Raw genomic sequence first — 16326 nt, 5'->3', positions numbered from 1 at the left:
TCGAATAAAAAAATAAGTCATGAATTAAATATCGATTAAATATACTCGTGCCCAGGACCTTACGGTTTGTCTGGGTTTCAACATGGCGGACAAACCAGATAAAAGTAAAGCAAAAGAAATAGCTTCACAGAAGAGACGGCGTCGAAAGGAGCTAAGACACAGGGCACAGAGCCTTATTGAAGGAGCAACAGATCCTTGGGAGAACACGGAAGAATACGAAACTGTGATTCCCGAGGAAGAAGATGTGGAATTCGTGGATGAAGAGACAGCTGAGCTCGCAGAGGATGTGATTCAGTATACCAATATGGGAAGGGAACTGCTATGTGAGACGATATTAGGTCAGTACTTTATCATGTATCTACAGTATGATATCGTACGTGAATTGAAGATATTAAGATCCTTGTCTGATGCGATGTTTTGGAATTTCGGTTTTAGTATAAAGCCACAGTCCTTTTATAATAATGTCAAAGTTCTCCAAAATGATATACCTTCATTGTAATCCAGTTATCTATTTTTTCACCTTCTTTTCTGCTGTCGAGTCAGAAATATCCCTGTAAATGCTGCTTCCTTGACCATTCTTTACCCCTTCCCCCCCCCCCCCCCCCCCCCCCCCCCCCCCCCCCCTCCCATCAGTAATTTATGTATTCTTGGCTGGGGTACAATCTTCTGGCTCAAAATTCATTGAGATGTGTAAATAACAATGAAATAGCCGGCATTTCGGCTGATCTAACAAAAGAAGCTAACAGGGAATGCTTTGTTGTTGTTAACCAACATGGCGGTTATGACGTAACATCCACATCAAGTATGGTCTATCAATTTTTTTCCTTTTTCCCACTGGACTAGGTTATCTTTGGTGGTCCTTAATCCATGGTATTGCACCCATGATTTGGTTTTATCCACTAAATGAGCTGGAAATATCAGGATATGAGGCCTTTGTCGCAACTATTTTATCACCTATTGTTACCGGCATTGGTTCTGTGATGGGGTTTTGCCAAAGTCTTCATGGATTAGCTGTACTTCGTTCTTTATCAATGATTGGTATTGCATCCTTCCAAGCCCCATCAACTCTTATTAGACTTATATTGCTTGCGTTTGGGTGTGGTGCGGCAATGCTGTGGTTCTGTGGAGTGATTTGGAATAAGAGCTCAAGTGAAAGGTACTGTATACTCCAGCTCAGAGTTAGCCCAGATTTTGCGTAGAATATTCACACATTACAGTGAGGGTCCATGGAATTCCAAAATGGTTGTATTGCTGAATTTGTGCATTCTTTACTTACCATCAGTGGGTCTAAACCTCAAAATCACACAAAGACTTATAAAGACTCAATAAAAAACCTACATTACATACCATTTTTTCAGAATTTAAAACTTTTTGACGAAAATTTTGTTTCAGATCACTGTCATTCTGGGGCTTAATTCTTGGTTTCTTTCTCATGCTGGCATCAAGAGCATGGTATGTCTCCATCAACCCTGTCTGGGCAGATCCAACCTCCAACAGGTGTCTCCTTCTTCTCGGTATCATAGCTCTTCTAGACAGGGTTTATACAGGTCATATAGCAAATGCTGAGTTGGATGGAAAGCCAGCATTACGAAAAAACAAAGACTCCAAGATTTCTGGTCCTGGTTGGGTTTTGGTTGCCCTCGGGTTTGGTGCTCTGATGTTCCTGACGCATGCAGTATTTGGTGAAGTGTCATTGGTGTGCCGATGGGCTGTTTCTCCTTATCCTGACACAGGGCCACCTCCAAATCCATGGGGGTAAGCCAGCAGTTACATTTACAGTGGAGTCCTGTTATGTCAAACTGGAGGCCACATCCTATAGATTTTCTTCACTACAACCTTACAATACTCTTATTTCAAACCTTTTGAATGGTACCTAGGGGGTTTGAGATAATGGGACTCCATTGCATTTCTTTCAAAAATATATTTGTATTGATTATTTTAAATTGTAATTGTTCTTTAGAGCTGCAGTAGCTATAGCCTTGGTAACTGGTGTCCTCCTGTCTCCCTTCAAATTTACCTCGTCAATTTTGTGGTGGATTGTGGGATCATCTGGAGCTGCTGCATTATACTATGCTCCTCGTTATGGTTCACTAGCTGGTGGGCTGGTACTTGCTGTGTATGTCATGTCAATTTGGCCATCCATGATAGACAGACTATTTTGTCGCCCTTCAGCCAGAACACTTACCCTAGCCAATGTAATATACATTGTTCTTACTCTTGGATCTGTCTGGGTGGTGGCCTTTAATTTTGTCCCTGGCGGTGAATACACCCGAGAGAGGACAGACATATTAGTAGGCATAACTATGGTGTTCATTGGTGAGTAAAGGCCCCGTTACACGTTGAATCTTTTACTTTGAACTTGTGCCAACTGCGTTGCGAGACAAGTTTCACGGGTCTTACATGGCACAATTTAGGCTTTGTGAAACTTTTGTCGTGAGAAAGTTTCATAAAAAAGTGGAACCGCTTTCTACTGTTCTTAAGGGTTTAATATTCCCAAGTTTTCCTCCCTAGAAAAATCCCAATATCTCAATATTTAAGTTCAATTTGTGAGTTAGCCCTGCCCTGACTCTAATCAGCCCAGAGGTTGTTTTGGAGTTGAAAAATAATAAAAAATAATGGCCAGTTTAGCTTGGCTTTGATGAATGGCTTTGACTTTACACAAACCTAAGCTAACTTTAAATATCACCTTTAACATGACTCTCTAGGTCTTGGCATGTTGACCCAAACTACCCCAGATACAAAGGAACTCTATGGGAAGGCAAAAAAAGAAGATGCGCCCTTGGAAGAGAAGCCATCTCAACAGTCTGAGTCTAGAAACCCTTTCGCATTTGATAATGTTGCCTTCCCCGAAGACAATGGTGACAAGTATCAATTCTTTAATACTCATGTTAAACCAGGTACAGCATGGCTGTTGTTAATTGCTTCCCATGACAATTACCACTGTTTAAATTGCTACACACTGATTGAGACAACAGGAAACAGGCTGTAGACTAACATCGATCGAATACATTTTTTCTTGCAGTTTTATGGCTTCTCTTAATGACAATCATAGGAATTATGCTCATAAGACATAGAAAGCTGAAATATCATACCCCAGTTAAGGTTAGTTATATAGCCGAGCCATCTTTTGGAAAACTTACTTGAAATGTTACCATCAAATTATTTGTTTCATTCTCTAAATGTTGCTTTTTTTAAATAAAAATTTTAGGAGGATCCTCAAGTATTTTCAGCCATGATATGGACTGTACACTTTGGATATGACAACAGGGGTTGGCCAAGCTTTGAAAGAGGTGCCCGACTCATCAACGACACAGGTATACGACAAGAATTGGTTCTTAGGGGGAGGGGTGGGGAGAGGTATGAGGTATGAATCTGTCCCACAGAAACACCAAATCAGATACTTCTCTTTATAACTTATAAGGTACAAACTAGTTTGTAGTGAAGTGTGATTGTCTGGGTGAGGATAGCCTTGAGAAAAACTGTTGTTGGTGGCGACTGACATTTTGGCAACCTGAGCGGAAGTCAGCTTCAGAGTCCAGTGAGGAAACAGTGGTACAAACTAACTTACCTATATTTACCTAATTATTTGTACAGGAGCTGATATCCTGGGTTTTCTAGAGAGTGACACTTCTAAACCATACCTTGGTAATCATGACTTAGCTGGATGGTTTGAAGAACGACTAGGAATGCATGCAGACTTTGGACCATCAACGAGAGATCATACATGGGGGTAAGTCTATCTTAACAGTCATATATATATAACTGATATTTTAGGGGCAGCGACAAGGAAGAGGGCTAGGGGTTGCCGCCCTCCCCTCAGCCATTGCTCTGGTTGAGGTAAAAATGGTGCCCACTAAATTCAAGATTGCAAAAAACTTATTTAATATCTTCTGGATTTGGTTTCAGAGCAACACTTTTTTCCAAGTATCCTTTTATCAAGTCACAGCACCATCTTTTACCATCACCAGAAGGTAAGCATATCTCTTAACAATACCTTGATGATCAGAAATATTACATATAGATCCTCTCTCTTTCCTTCCTTGATGATTTGTTCCTTGGTATGTGCTTGTGCTTGTGCTGGTGGGAGGAAAGGACAAAGGAGTCTACTTCCCCAATGAGAAGTTACAGTAGTTTTAAAGGATGGCGTAGTCTATTTTAAAAGACAATATTTAATTTCTCAAAACAAATAAACTACATGTACGCCTGGGGAATGGTTGAACAGTGGTACACCCCTACATGGATCCACCCCATTCTCCAACTCTGTCCCATGTTGTTTATCATCATTATTAAGTAATTGTGTCATTGTGACTTTAGGTGAGCTGGCTCCAGCTCTTAGTGCCACAGTCAACATATCTGGCAGTCTTGTTGATGTTATACTTGTTCACATGGGAAACGACAGGTAATTTTCTCATTCTCATAAACAGGACACTTATAGGAACCATCTCTAGTTCTACAACAACTACTCTTCTTTCTCAGGTTCCAATTTTTTAGAGTTTTTTTGGTAACATGTTGATTGGGTATAACATTATGATATATTTTCTACACTTAGGGATGATTTAGATCGAAAGCTACAAGCACAAGAACTAGCACGAATAGCAGATGAAAGGTACGACCTCTAACCTTTAACATATTCTCCTCTGCAGCTGAGGATCTGGGACTGAAACTGATGACAGCTGCAATGGAAACCATGTTTTACCTCAACCCTCGCTTCTAGTCTCGATACATCTACCCTCCTATTTACAATAAATATAATGACCCCCCCCCCCCCCCCATACCTGAATTGTGTCCCTTCCCCTTTTGACCATGTCCTTTTTTCATTCCCATTTTTCTTTCCGTCTTACTTCTAGTCTGAAAAATTGTCCCCTTTACCTACAACAGATACAATGACATCCCCTTATTTAATAGCCTGAATCCCTGCCCTTGACGATGTCTCTGATTACATGACTTCCCCCAACAATAAAACTGGAATGGTCCCTAATATTTGGAGCTTTTCTTTGATGTATAGTCCAAACCCAGTGGTGTTCCTTGGCTATGTAACGTCTGCACCAGGGAGCCGTGATTACTACACTTTGTTGAAAAAAGGACGAATGAAGGTACAAAAAAAGAAAAAAAAAACAAATAGAGCTTACATTTGTGAATTAATTTGTGTTTAGTGGCAATTAAAGAAGTTTAAACTTTCGAGTTGGGTGTACATGTAATGTCATTTTTTGAGAATAATTTCTTTGTTTTCTGGAAACACTTAAGAAGCTTTATTTTGAGAATTTATGCGTTTTTATAATTCATGTTTTGATATTTACGAAAGGACATAGACGAATCAGACAGTCAAAGATGGTGTGAGTACATCATGTACCGTGGTTTAACACGGCTCGGTTACGCGAGGATCTCACACGGAGGTCTGAGTGACACGGAAGTACAGATGGCAAAGTTTCGCATCCCTGCTGCAGGAGAAAAGTACAAAGATAATCCCACCCTCGTTACGTCGTCTGTAAAAGTACCAAAGCACTTACAGTTCACGGATAGGTAAGATACTCATACTCGTCAATATAGGACGTTTGCATGATGGCGTCATTGACCTCTACTACCAGACTCCCTTGCGCACTTTCTTTTGTTCAGTTAATTAGCACCAATTGTCTTACTCTTCTCATGAGGGAATACAAATTTGAATAAGAAAGAAAATTCGCGAAGCATTATGGTAGTGGGAGTCAAATGACGCCCGCACCTTTCTAACGTCATATTTCAATAATAAATTGTGATGTCAAAATACGTACATGTAAACGTGAAGTCACCTTACATTGTTTCAGACATACCTCTACGTTTTCCAATAAAACAAATATTGTGCGCTGGGGGGGAAAAATCTATATTGTTCCTGTCCAGTAATATTGAGGTCCAGTTGTGTGTCATAAACATCTAACATTGTTTTTACTGAAATAACTCTAAACTCTGCTGCAATCTTGACAGGTTTGGTTCATATTTCGTTGGACATTACACAGGAGAACACCACTATCACATGTCGACGCCTAAATACTTCCTACCATAGTAACAGTTGCCTTGGTAATGGAGATGTCGCCATAGCAACGCAGATCATTCTGGGAATTGACTAAAGGCAATCACCTAAAGTGGCTGGTATTTCTAAGTGAAGTGATGAAGAGACATAAATCCGAGGTCGAAAGAAGAAAGAGTGTTTTCGAAAAACGCCAAGCTCGACTGAGGAACAACGCTGTCATAACAGACTGATATCTTGGAAGAATATGCTGTCAATTCCATGGAAAAGAAAAAGGTTTTTCTTCGCGAAAACACTTAAGTCTCGTCCAGTAGTTTCTCCATTATTTTGTAGACATTATTACACGAGCAATATTCATAGTTTATAGTATTATATCTGCTTGCTTTTTTCTGATTAAAAATTAATAACGAAATAAAGCTTATTTTGATCAAGTGCTAGACATTCAGTTTTGTCCTTCCCCATCTAATGGCTGCTATAGATAAATTAGTGGGCGGTTAGCTCAACCTCATTCTTGGGGTACAAATAAACTATTTAGATAAAGAACAAGCCATCGTCTTCCTTTCAAGTTAGTTACCTTTAAATTTTCCAACCATGGCGGTTGTGACGTCATAAGACCTTATAGTGCGCAGCTTCAGTAAGAAAATTTTCCGATTTTTTTTTTTTTGGGGGGGGGGGGTTATTTTCGTGCTGAAGACAAATTAGAGTAGTTAGATTTTCTTCTAATTTGAAGTCTGCAAATGATAAGATTTATCTTAGCTGGATGGATCTTTTCATTACAAAAGGTCCCACATGGAAAGGACTGGCCACGTGCCCTAACTAATCAGTAACAGATACGACATATTAGGTTTGCTGGTCATAGCAAGGGGTTAATCATCTACGGTCTAGGGGCCGACTAACCTCTCCCTTAGGCTTTTGCCGAGCTTCCTGATCAGTCTGTAAGTCCTCCCGGGATAGCGGTGTCGGGGTCGAAATCTCTGGCGTAGCCGTAAATGCTTCGCGCTGCCATACGACGCTTCAGCATTCGGGTCTGGGAGTATGGTCTCCGGTTATTCGTAATGAATAATGATAATAAAAATCTCTTCCAGTTAGTGGACTAAATAAAAAACTTTTGGAAACTTTGTTTTCTGCAAATGTCATTGAAACACTGATTGAAGCTAGTAATTTCCTAGTGTGGATTTGTCCGAGAAAAGAAAAGATGTCGTTTCACGTTATCCCTGTTGAATGTCCTCAACAGTCAACTCACTTGGACTGACTTTTGATATTCTGCCAAGTGCCAACGGCTGCAGCTTTGACTGATGGGTTGGCGCACTATCTTGGCTACCTCGTCTGTTGTGGCCCACAAGAATGACAAACAAACTCATTAATAGCTCTAACATTCGTAAACTTGTTTGCGTTCCATACCACGACCAGCCATCAACCCTTCCTCCCATCTCACTGAGGACACCAAGCTGACTAGCAGCAATAAAAATATTGAGAGCAAAGTTAGAAGCACCGAGCAGTGATGCCGCTTGCATTAATAACCGCAGACGCGATAGTCGCTTTGTTTCCGCATCGAAAAATTGGTTGGTGGGATTGTTTGAAGCAATCAAGTTGCTGTGCATTCGTTTACAGGCTAGAACGTACCCGATGCACACTAAGAGACCCCAGGCAGCGGATGTTACTTGACAGATTAGTACCAGAACCTTTGCGGAGGGATAGAAAAGAACTACAGAATCTGACACGACCAGATACCCAATGTTGACCAAACCCACTGCTAGCAAAAATGGCAAGTTTTGGAATCGGGGAGGGGCGAGATTAATTCTTGTAGTTTCAAGAAATATCAACAGTATTATAGAGAAAGCTGATGTGAGGCAAGCTTTTGCGATGCCCCAAATTGAGACGCATGCAAAAACTAAAGGTTTGGAGTCATTACCACTAGAGAGATATGGTTCCCAAAATAGGATGATTCCTCGAAATGTTCCGAGAAGAAATAATAGGAAACTCGTTACTATAAAATGAGTTTTCTTCCTTTTACGACCACTGCGACGCCGGAAAAGAGCGATAATTGATGCCAAACTGCAAAGTGCTAAGACAAGAAACGAAGCTCCGAACCCATAAATGTGTGCATACCACATCCATTGCAGTTCTTGCAGCGTTTCAACCCAATTTGGTGATGGTTCGACCCAAGCTGGAGGAACTGAAGGCTTACTCGAGAAATTGGTTGTTTTTGACATCTGGCTCGAGTCTTCGTCTTCGACTGCCTCGTTTTCAACTCTGTCTCGGCTTTTTGGTCAAACTTGCCTCTGAAATAATGAGCTGTATTCAGTTGAAAATGTCTTGTTGAGCAGCTTTGTTTTTCTGTCTCTTAATTTTATATATCTTGTAATAATGTATTTAAACCTCTTTCTTTTCTTTTCTTTTCTTTTTTTTTTTTTTTTTTTTTTTTTTTTTTTTTTCTTTTCATTTTCATTTTATTATATCTCTTTTATTGTAGGGCATATATCTATTATTTATCATGGTAAAAGTTATTAAATAAATAAATAAATAAATCGGTTTGCAGCTGGCCGAAATGGTTTGTTCTAGCAATATCGTTTTATTTTGCCAACAAAATTTTGATTAAGTTTTCACAGCAAAACCTCGAAAATTCGACGTATTATTTCCGTTTCTTACTTCGGAGGTTTAGGTTTTGATGAACTGGAAAAAAATTAAGTAAATTTGTACTAATTTGAATATGAGTTGTTCCTGTAAACGTGCCGCAATAGATGCTATTATCGTCGATCGTAAATTGCAATTATTACGAAAAAATAAGTGAATCCTATTTTAAAAGAGTTCCTCGTACGTATGAAGATCATTAATTTAATAAAAAAATTTTTTGCTTCTCATTAAGCCATTTGAATTTTCACACTAGATGTAAACAAGGCCTTAGAACTTGAAGAGTGTTTAAAAAATACATACCGCTTCAACTGGTTTAAGATTTACCCAAAAAACTAAAAATGTCAGTTTCAAAAGATGCCCAGTTCCTTTGCCCAGATTTTTTTTCCGAAAGGAAACGAAAATACTAAGGCTTTTTTACAAAAACTCTAAGAATAAATGGGAACGAATTTTTCGATTTTTGATTTTGTCGGGTTTTTTTTCTTTTTTTTTTTCGTTTTGATTCAACTTTCATTTGCTACGTTTTCAACAGTTATTTTCTTGATATTCATTAGTTGGTTTAACGCCATAGCTCTAGCTAATAGCAGTTACTTTTGTTCATTAAAAAAACCCTCCTCAAATAAGGTTTTTTGTGTTTCTTTTGTTCTTGTTGTTATTGTTTTGTTTTTGAGTTCTTACCTTAATTTGATGTTATCGAAGAAGCATTCAGTTAAATGTAAAGTCAGATCAGGCGATTAGCTCTTGTCTGTGCCGAATGTCTGGTTTATAAATACTGTGCAGATGTTTGCCTCTACTGGTTGATTAAAATAATGTATTAATCTTACGACTCGCCACGAGAATGTATACCTCCAGCCCCCCACACACATCCTCCTAAATCAGCCAATAAAATGTAAGCAAAAATAAATTCATCACTGTCGACATAGTCACTCTTTCTAGAAAAAGATTTCATCCAATGAATAACTTTAAGGTGTAAAATATAATGTAATTTGAACCCACATACACCGATAGAAATTAAAGAAACTAAAGTTGAATTGCATTCACTGTGCCATACCCTTGAGACATCCGCAAAACGGAAGCTGAGGCGTCGTATGGACTTCAGTTGAGATCGATCAGTCCTTACTGTACTTTTGTTTACATTTTTTCTATATATGATGAATTATTTATAAGCTAGGAAGTAGTACATTTTTGTTTACTTGGGGTTTTTTTTTCTTTCTTTTTTTTTTAATAATTGAATTAGATATAAAACTAAATGTTTTTGCTCGCATTCACCATGGCGTAAGCGATTCCTGTCTCAACCCAAAAGCTTGGTCTTCAAGTGGGAGATTAGTATTCCCAATTGCTTTTGTCCAATTATAATGACTTTCTAAGTTTTGGGCTTATTGTTTCAAGCTTCGATATTCTAATATCCGGCAAAATTAACAAAAATAGATCATTCTGGCGCTGTGCCCGACTGTGAATTGTATACTGGCTTGTTATCAAGAGTCACTTAAGCTGTTAAAAATATCGAGTGTTTGGATGGCATTGTCACGGAAAAAGCTGGCAAGATGAAGTGCACTTCACACAAGTAAAGCCAGCAAGAAGTCCTATACCATACTTTTTAGCTCCACTTGAACAGTGTTATGCCATGCTCGTGCCCCGCCTTTCTTTCAGGCGAAAAAATGAAAATAGCCTGGGGACAAAAATGTACGATAGAATAGACCTATCCCGAATTCGCTTGGATGACCACGAAACAATGGTTTCAAGTCGAGACTGAACTTGATTCTTTTATTCATCAAGTAAGTCTATTGAAGCTAAAAATTGTAAATTGAGCCACTCGCATTAATTAAATGTCCTTTTTTGTTTTGAAATCCCAAAAACAACAACAACAACAAAAAAACAACAACAACAACAAAACAAAAAAACAAAAACAAAAACAAAAAAACAACAACAAAAAAACAAAACGAGAAACAAAACAAAACGAACAAAGAGAAAAACACAAAGAAGACACATTATTAATCTTATAATCCCTATATCATGTCGACTTCCGGTCACGAACAAATCAGCAGCACTTCCGGTTCATGAGCACTCGAATCCAATATGAAATTGTTTTAACATTATTCATCTATTCATCGACACGCTTGGATCAGACTCTGTTATTCCACAGTATTTTTTTCTATCATTGAAGCGTTTGCTTTCTTTAAAGGTTAGTGATTGTCAAGGTCAGTTTGTAAAGGTTTCATTTTTTGAAAAACATTTGTAATTTTATCAATTAATTTCCTGGTTACGAAGCAGACACTAATCATGACGTCATTAACACAAACGGAAAAAACATCTTTGCAAATTTTAAATTTGCTGAAAGTGACTGATATTGGTGCGTATGTCAAATCCTTTCTTAAATAATATAATTCTCAAGTGGTATATTTTTTTGCTTCCAATACTCTAGCCTAGACCAGAGGAGCCTAGACTTCCAAAATCGAAATGAAAAGGACTTTCACGAAGTTAAGACCACGACAGGCACGAAAGTGCATAGTATCGATCCTCGTTATTAGTGTGTTGATTATAGTCTTGGACTTGGTATTTTTTGCACTGACCATCGCAAGAAGCGCTTCTGACTTGAAACATGCCGATCTGCAGACGCTTTACTCTGTCTATTGGCTTGGTTTACCTGTAAGTAGTTGATGTTCTAATAATACAATTGGTTTAGTTCGGTTGAAATACGTTTTGTCAAATCTTTCATAAATAATTTAATTCCAAGCTTTCGGGTCTCTGACCCATTAATTCCAAAACCAAAGATATTGCGTTGATGAAACACATTTAAACCGAATAAAACCAACATACAACAATCATATCTCGTATTTGTTTAATATTATGCTACAGAAGTGGTATTTAAATTGATTATTTTGCATATTGGAACCAACGTTCAGAATATATTAATTTGTCTACGTGATCCAGACATCTAGGGAAAAACACGGGCGAAAATGGGGAAAAATTATTCACATTTGCATTGCTGTTTTCTATCCATGTGGACTTCAGTTTCCACTTCAAAAGACTTAATGATTTCAAAATGGCCGCCATATATGTCAGTGACGTCACTGCTTTCGGTCAAGACGCCTTGTTCTTTCTTACAAAAGCAGGAAGAATTTAGTCAAAGTGAGGTATGATTTCTTCGAATTTCCGGCAGGTGCTCTTCACAGCTATCATTGGAATCATCGCAGGAGTACGAAAACAAAAAGCTTTGGTAAGGTTCATCATTTTCATTGGAGACGTTAAGAACAACTGAGGACGTAATGAAACCCTGGCAGTGACCATCCTCAGTACCTACATCTCATTACTAACCACCTCTCAGTCATAGCTCATTGGAAAGCGCCTTTGATCACATCCATATGGAAAAGAGCGCTATATAAATATCATAAATTATAAACAATTTCCTACCATCATCATCACGGTCTTTATGCCAGAATGCGCGTTAGGTCGTCACATTGTTTACCAAACCCGTTCTGTTCTGAAGGGGTTGATCAAAGTCACATGACCAACTCACACATAGAATTGGAAACATGCTAAATTTTGCGGAGGGAGGAAAACCAGAGAACCCGGAGTAAGCCCTTCGAATCAAAAGAGAGACCTAACAAACTCTATTCACATGTGATGCCAATTCCAGGGATCGAACCGGAGACCCCAGAGGTGAGGACACCACCCCTACACCACCCCTCACCACCGCGGACTCTCTCTTTATCTCGAATCAGTCATGACACTTCAAAAATTTTCTACTTTCGAATAACTTTTCAGACTTTTTCAGAATATATAAAATCCCTAAATATTCGAATTTCATTTATAGGTGATAGGATACATGATTTTATCGATCATCACTTGTGTGCTGGCTGCTTCAATGGCAATTCTGTTCGTGTTGGTTGTGTATATCGTATGTGGATCATGTAAGTAATGATTGATAAAATACCAACTTCATATTAATGAATCGTATTTTACAACCGTTAATCCCTGTGTTCGCTGGTCGCTGGAGGTTCAAATAGCACCCAGCAAATACCATCAAGAAAATACCATTACATTCTCTATATATACAACTGAAATATTGTACAACACTCAACTCACATGTTGATTTTTACGGAGGAAGAAAAAGAACCGTAGAATAACTCTCATGGCAAGGGGAACAATACAACAAACAAACTCAACTCTCATATGTGGTTTAGTCAAGAATCGAAACCACACCGCGGTGAGAAGACACTACCCCAACATATCAGAGCACTTGTTCAGTGATTTGAAATTTTCAAGGTGTAAAATTTGTTAAAATATTGTTTTTCCAAATTTGCAGTTGGTGAAAATGAACGCGTAGGACGAGACGGCAAGTCATGTGGCTTAAAAGATCCAAACAGATTTATGTACATCACTATGGTAACCGATGCCGTATTGATTTTTATCTGCTGTCTGATTGGCTCGATATTTGCTTGCTGTCATACATGTTCGTGTTGTTCTCCAAGGGTAAGTATACTGGAATCGATTGTACTACTAGAGAAATTCAAATGATATATCATCCTAAATGCAAAGGAATTTGGTGAAGCTACTGCTTCTAATAACTTTACAGCGCTTCTCAATCACAGCGCGAAATCGTACAATTAGCCATGGTGACGAATGCGTTTCCATGACATTCCATAGGCACGTTCTCTTAAGGCCGTTTTAGACGGTACGATTTTCGCCTACAACTATCGTATACAACACGCTCGCGTCTGTCGTGGCGTGTTGTAGGCTTGATTTACACGCTACGACTCGAGTTGTAGGATGGCGTGAGCGTGTCGTATACGATAGCTGTAGGCGAAAATCGTACCGTCTAAACCGGCCTTTAAAAGCTTTGCGTTTTCCGACCATTTCCGAATAAATGCGCGCGCGTGGAAAAAATATTCTTACGCCGTGTCTGATGCTGATGACAACGAAATCCATGAATGTAATGGCGCTTGCGCGCATGAATCGAAAGTCCTACTCGTTTGCTGGCTGGTAGCCGTCAGGTGGCGGGCAGGTTTTATTGGTATAAATCTACTGATTGAAACACTATTTTGTTGCTTTACAGTCCAGAGATGAACCAGAAGTCATCACTCTTACTCCGCTCAAAACCAAACCTACAGATGATCCGTTCGTTTAAAACAGTAATTACTTAGCAGCACAGTTGTCTCGTCATCTCAACAACAAGATAACCCAGATTGAATTGCGTTTCTAATATGGTTCCAAAATATTTATAGCTATTTAAATTTACATATCCTTAATCACATCATACAAACGAGGCTGGTGGTGACAGCTTCGAGTCCTATTTAGTTTATAATGCCGATAGGGAACGATAAGTGATCGAGGAGGAAGCGGATTCCTAATCTCATCGAAGCGCCTCTTTGTTTCGTCGAATGACAGACTTTCGACTTCGTTACGGTACTTTTCATTGATAGAAGGTCTTAAATCATCCAGTACTCTCTTCCAGTTTGCATGCCAATGGATCTTTCTTGGGTAAGGTCGGTGGAGAGTTCCGTGTGCTGTTGTGAGTAAATTATAAAGAACCTGTCCCTGGAATTTGATATCCGTCTTCAAAATCAAATATTTCTGGCTCTCCTGCCAATTGACTGCTTCGTAGGTCACGTGATAGGGTAACAAATGTGGTATTGCATCGCGGTGGAAAGCGTTGAATGCGCCGTCGAAGTTTGAATACGAAATAAAAGGAAATGGAAAGGGTCCTTCCTTGCTGCAAAACGCTTCCCAGACGTCGGGGACATACTCTGAAATACAGTACTGTCGTTGCTCGAAGCAAAAGTTCAACAACCCAACCGCCGGCTCAAACTCCAGCAAAAACCTCTCGAACTCTCGATAAGGGTTGTCTTCTCTCTGCAACCGCTTCCCACGAAATTTCAAATACTTGTGAACCACATCGCGTGACAGCCTGTCGTTATGCAACGACGAATGACGATGAAAGACTTGATAGGGCTCGGTATGGTATAACATGACATCATCGTCCATGAATATATAATAGAGATATTTATCTACCTTCGGTAAAATATGCGAGAAAAGAAGATTTCTCCCTGTTGACCACGTGGTGTTGTACTCTGTAAAGATGTATTTTACATTCGGGTACATTCTGCCTGGATCTTCACAACGGTGTTTCCAGCTAAGGATCAAAATATCGAATGTGTGTCCCCGCTGTCCAAGTTGATCAGGGCGCAGAAAATGTGGTGGAAGACAGCTTTCTGTTTGCGTAACGTAGAGAAATTGTTTTCTCGTTGCTTCGCTCTGCTGTTCTTGGAGATTGCTTATTATGGATGCATCATACTGGTCATTTGAGATTGCATCCGGGAACTTTGATAAAAGATGCTCGTTTCCATGGCGATTGTTGTTTTCATACGGGATATCTGCTGCTTTATCACATAGTGAACACCAAAAAAGTTTGAGATTAAAAATGAAAAATAATGCTGTTGCAAAAAGGGTTATTGAACACAGAAACGCTCGATAAAGCATGGTGATATCTGGCCGTACTTTGAACTTCAAGCCATCTGAAATGAAATAGAAAAACATCAAATTATAGTAATAATAAATATCTATGCCATGTGCCGTGACTAACAAAGCGTTTCGTCCGATACATTGAAGTCGAGTTTTGGTGGACGTCAATCAAAGTTACACAACCAATAAAGATAAGCCTGCTGGTTCTGAATGACATCTAGGTCAAAACAGAGTTTAAACCAGTTAGATATTTAAAATCCAATGCAAGAGTCATATTATTATGACTTGTATATTAAATTTTAATAGCAATAGTCTTACTTTTTGTAACTTTGTTTGTAGTGAGGGCCGTATAAGTTAGTTAGATAACTCATTGGGTTATTACCCTACCCTCTTTAATATATGTCATTGTATTGTATTGTAGGAAAGTATTGGGAAGTAATAAGCAGGAAAAAATATATGAATAACCGCAGTAAGTTTATTTTGGCATAAAAAACGGAGGTTTCGTTGCCAGATATATCCAGCTCTCTCATAAAATGAATAAAAATTCTTTTCCCTCAGAAGTGGAAATAGAAATAGAAAGGCTTGAAATAAAGTAACGACTTAAGCTATGGTATAATTCGTACTAAATAGATTTAATGATTTTACTTACCGTCCCTTGTCTTAGTTCCTTTGTGCTTTCACGCTATGATAATATGATAATGAGCTGGTATACCACTTGATAGGTACCTGACTGGACATTGTGTGCGAACTAAAAGAACTGTCTACTACCGGTAGCTTTACCGTAAACACTGACAGTAGACACAGGGATCCCGAAAACGGGTTTTGTTTAAAAAAACTAAATTGAGGAAATTATTAATAATGGATCCAATCTTTTTTTTGTCAAGTACACAGACCTCTCAACCTTAGTCACATAATAAAGCTATCTACAGGGATCCCAAAACCGGGTTTTTAAAATAAGGTAGCTCTTCTTAATCGTTTCCTTGGCAACGCGTAAACACTTGTCCTATGAAGGTCTATCGAAAAACAAAATCAAATTTGGGCAAGATGCGTGAGGTTGTTTTATATAAAACCCTTCAAAATAACGCAAGAATCAAAGTTTTTTTTTTTTTTGAAGAATAAATGGCGTGACAACGTAGTTATTTGGTTATGGAATAATTGGGTTTGTTTACACTGTCAATATTGTAGTAAATAAAGCACTCGTTGAAAATTAGAAAAAATTAAGAATGACACAA

The 16326-nt window shown here is 38.6% G+C and overlaps 4 protein-coding genes across 7 annotated transcripts; 2 read left to right on the top strand and 2 right to left on the bottom strand.

Annotated features, from left to right (window-relative positions):
• Window positions 1-55: 55 nt before the first annotated feature.
• On the top strand, window positions 56-6432 carry LOC116308807 (PGAP2-interacting protein). Its single transcript, XM_031719301.2, has 14 exons — window positions 56-338; window positions 844-1156; window positions 1393-1755; window positions 1961-2316; window positions 2706-2897; window positions 3023-3102; window positions 3209-3314; window positions 3595-3730; window positions 3907-3971; window positions 4315-4399; window positions 4550-4606; window positions 5006-5093; window positions 5303-5520; window positions 5959-6432. The coding sequence occupies exons 1-14, from the start codon at window positions 83-85 to the stop codon at window positions 6035-6037; spliced, it is 2394 nt and encodes a 797-aa protein (XP_031575161.2). The 5' UTR covers window positions 56-82; the 3' UTR covers window positions 6038-6432.
• A 306-nt stretch (window positions 6433-6738) lies between these two features.
• On the bottom strand, window positions 6739-8373 carry LOC116308811 (proline-rich transmembrane protein 3). The gene has a single exon (XM_089039238.1). The coding sequence runs from the start codon at window positions 8212-8214 to the stop codon at window positions 7210-7212; it is 1005 nt and encodes a 334-aa protein (XP_088895364.1). The 5' UTR covers window positions 8215-8373; the 3' UTR covers window positions 6739-7209.
• Window positions 8374-10158: 1785 nt separating this feature from the next.
• LOC116308814 (uncharacterized) lies at window positions 10159-16229 on the top strand. Of its 4 annotated transcripts, none has more exons than XM_089038900.1 (6): window positions 10159-10407; window positions 11055-11278; window positions 11793-11849; window positions 12447-12543; window positions 12939-13105; window positions 13689-16229. In XM_089038900.1, exons 2-6 carry the CDS (start codon window positions 11090-11092, stop codon window positions 13758-13760), a joined length of 582 nt encoding a protein of 193 aa, XP_088895026.1. In that variant the 5' UTR covers window positions 10159-10407; window positions 11055-11089; the 3' UTR covers window positions 13761-16229. The 4 variants fall into 4 exon arrangements, with proteins under 4 accessions (XP_088895026.1, XP_031575171.2, XP_031575170.2 ...); XM_031719311.2 differs by lacking the exon at window positions 10159-10407 and adding an exon at window positions 10621-10830; XM_031719310.2 differs by lacking the exon at window positions 10159-10407 and adding an exon at window positions 10624-10814.
• On the bottom strand, window positions 13605-15169 carry LOC116308810 (uncharacterized). The gene has a single exon (XM_031719306.2). It carries the CDS (start codon window positions 15167-15169, stop codon window positions 13868-13870), a length of 1302 nt encoding a protein of 433 aa, XP_031575166.2. The 3' UTR covers window positions 13605-13867.
• Window positions 16230-16326: the final 97 nt, after the last annotated feature.

The sequence above is a fragment of the Actinia tenebrosa genome, unplaced genomic scaffold, assembly GCF_029948245.1.
Source record: "Actinia tenebrosa isolate PJP-AT-01 unplaced genomic scaffold, QUT_ActTen_1.0 PGA_scaffold6__47_contigs__length_16458017, whole genome shotgun sequence".
In the NCBI taxonomy this organism is placed as follows: domain Eukaryota; kingdom Metazoa; phylum Cnidaria; class Anthozoa; order Actiniaria; family Actiniidae; genus Actinia; species Actinia tenebrosa.
This window is presented reverse-complemented; position numbering and strand designations above follow the sequence as displayed.

Coding starts and splice junctions, on each gene's coding strand:
- LOC116308811 (XM_089039238.1), bottom strand. CDS start 8,214: ATGTCAAAAACAACCAATTTCTCGAGTAAGCCTTCAGTTCCTCCAGCT.
- LOC116308810 (XM_031719306.2), bottom strand. CDS start 15,169: ATGTTTTTCTATTTCATTTCAGATGGCTTGAAGTTCAAAGTACGGCCA.
- LOC116308807 (XM_031719301.2), top strand. CDS start 83: ATGGCGGACAAACCAGATAAAAGTAAAGCAAAAGAAATAGCTTCACAG. Junction 3,972..4,314: donor TCTTTTACCATCACCAGAAG/GTAAGCATATCT, acceptor TTGTGACTTTAG/GTGAGCTGGCTCCAGCTCTT. Junction 5,094..5,302: donor TGAAAAAAGGACGAATGAAG/GTACAAAAAAAG, acceptor TATTTACGAAAG/GACATAGACGAATCAGACAG.
- LOC116308814 (XM_089038900.1), top strand. CDS start 11,090: ATGAAAAGGACTTTCACGAAGTTAAGACCACGACAGGCACGAAAGTGC. Junction 11,279..11,792: donor TCTATTGGCTTGGTTTACCT/GTAAGTAGTTGA, acceptor AATTTCCGGCAG/GTGCTCTTCACAGCTATCAT. Junction 13,106..13,688: donor GTTCGTGTTGTTCTCCAAGG/GTAAGTATACTG, acceptor GTTGCTTTACAG/TCCAGAGATGAACCAGAAGT.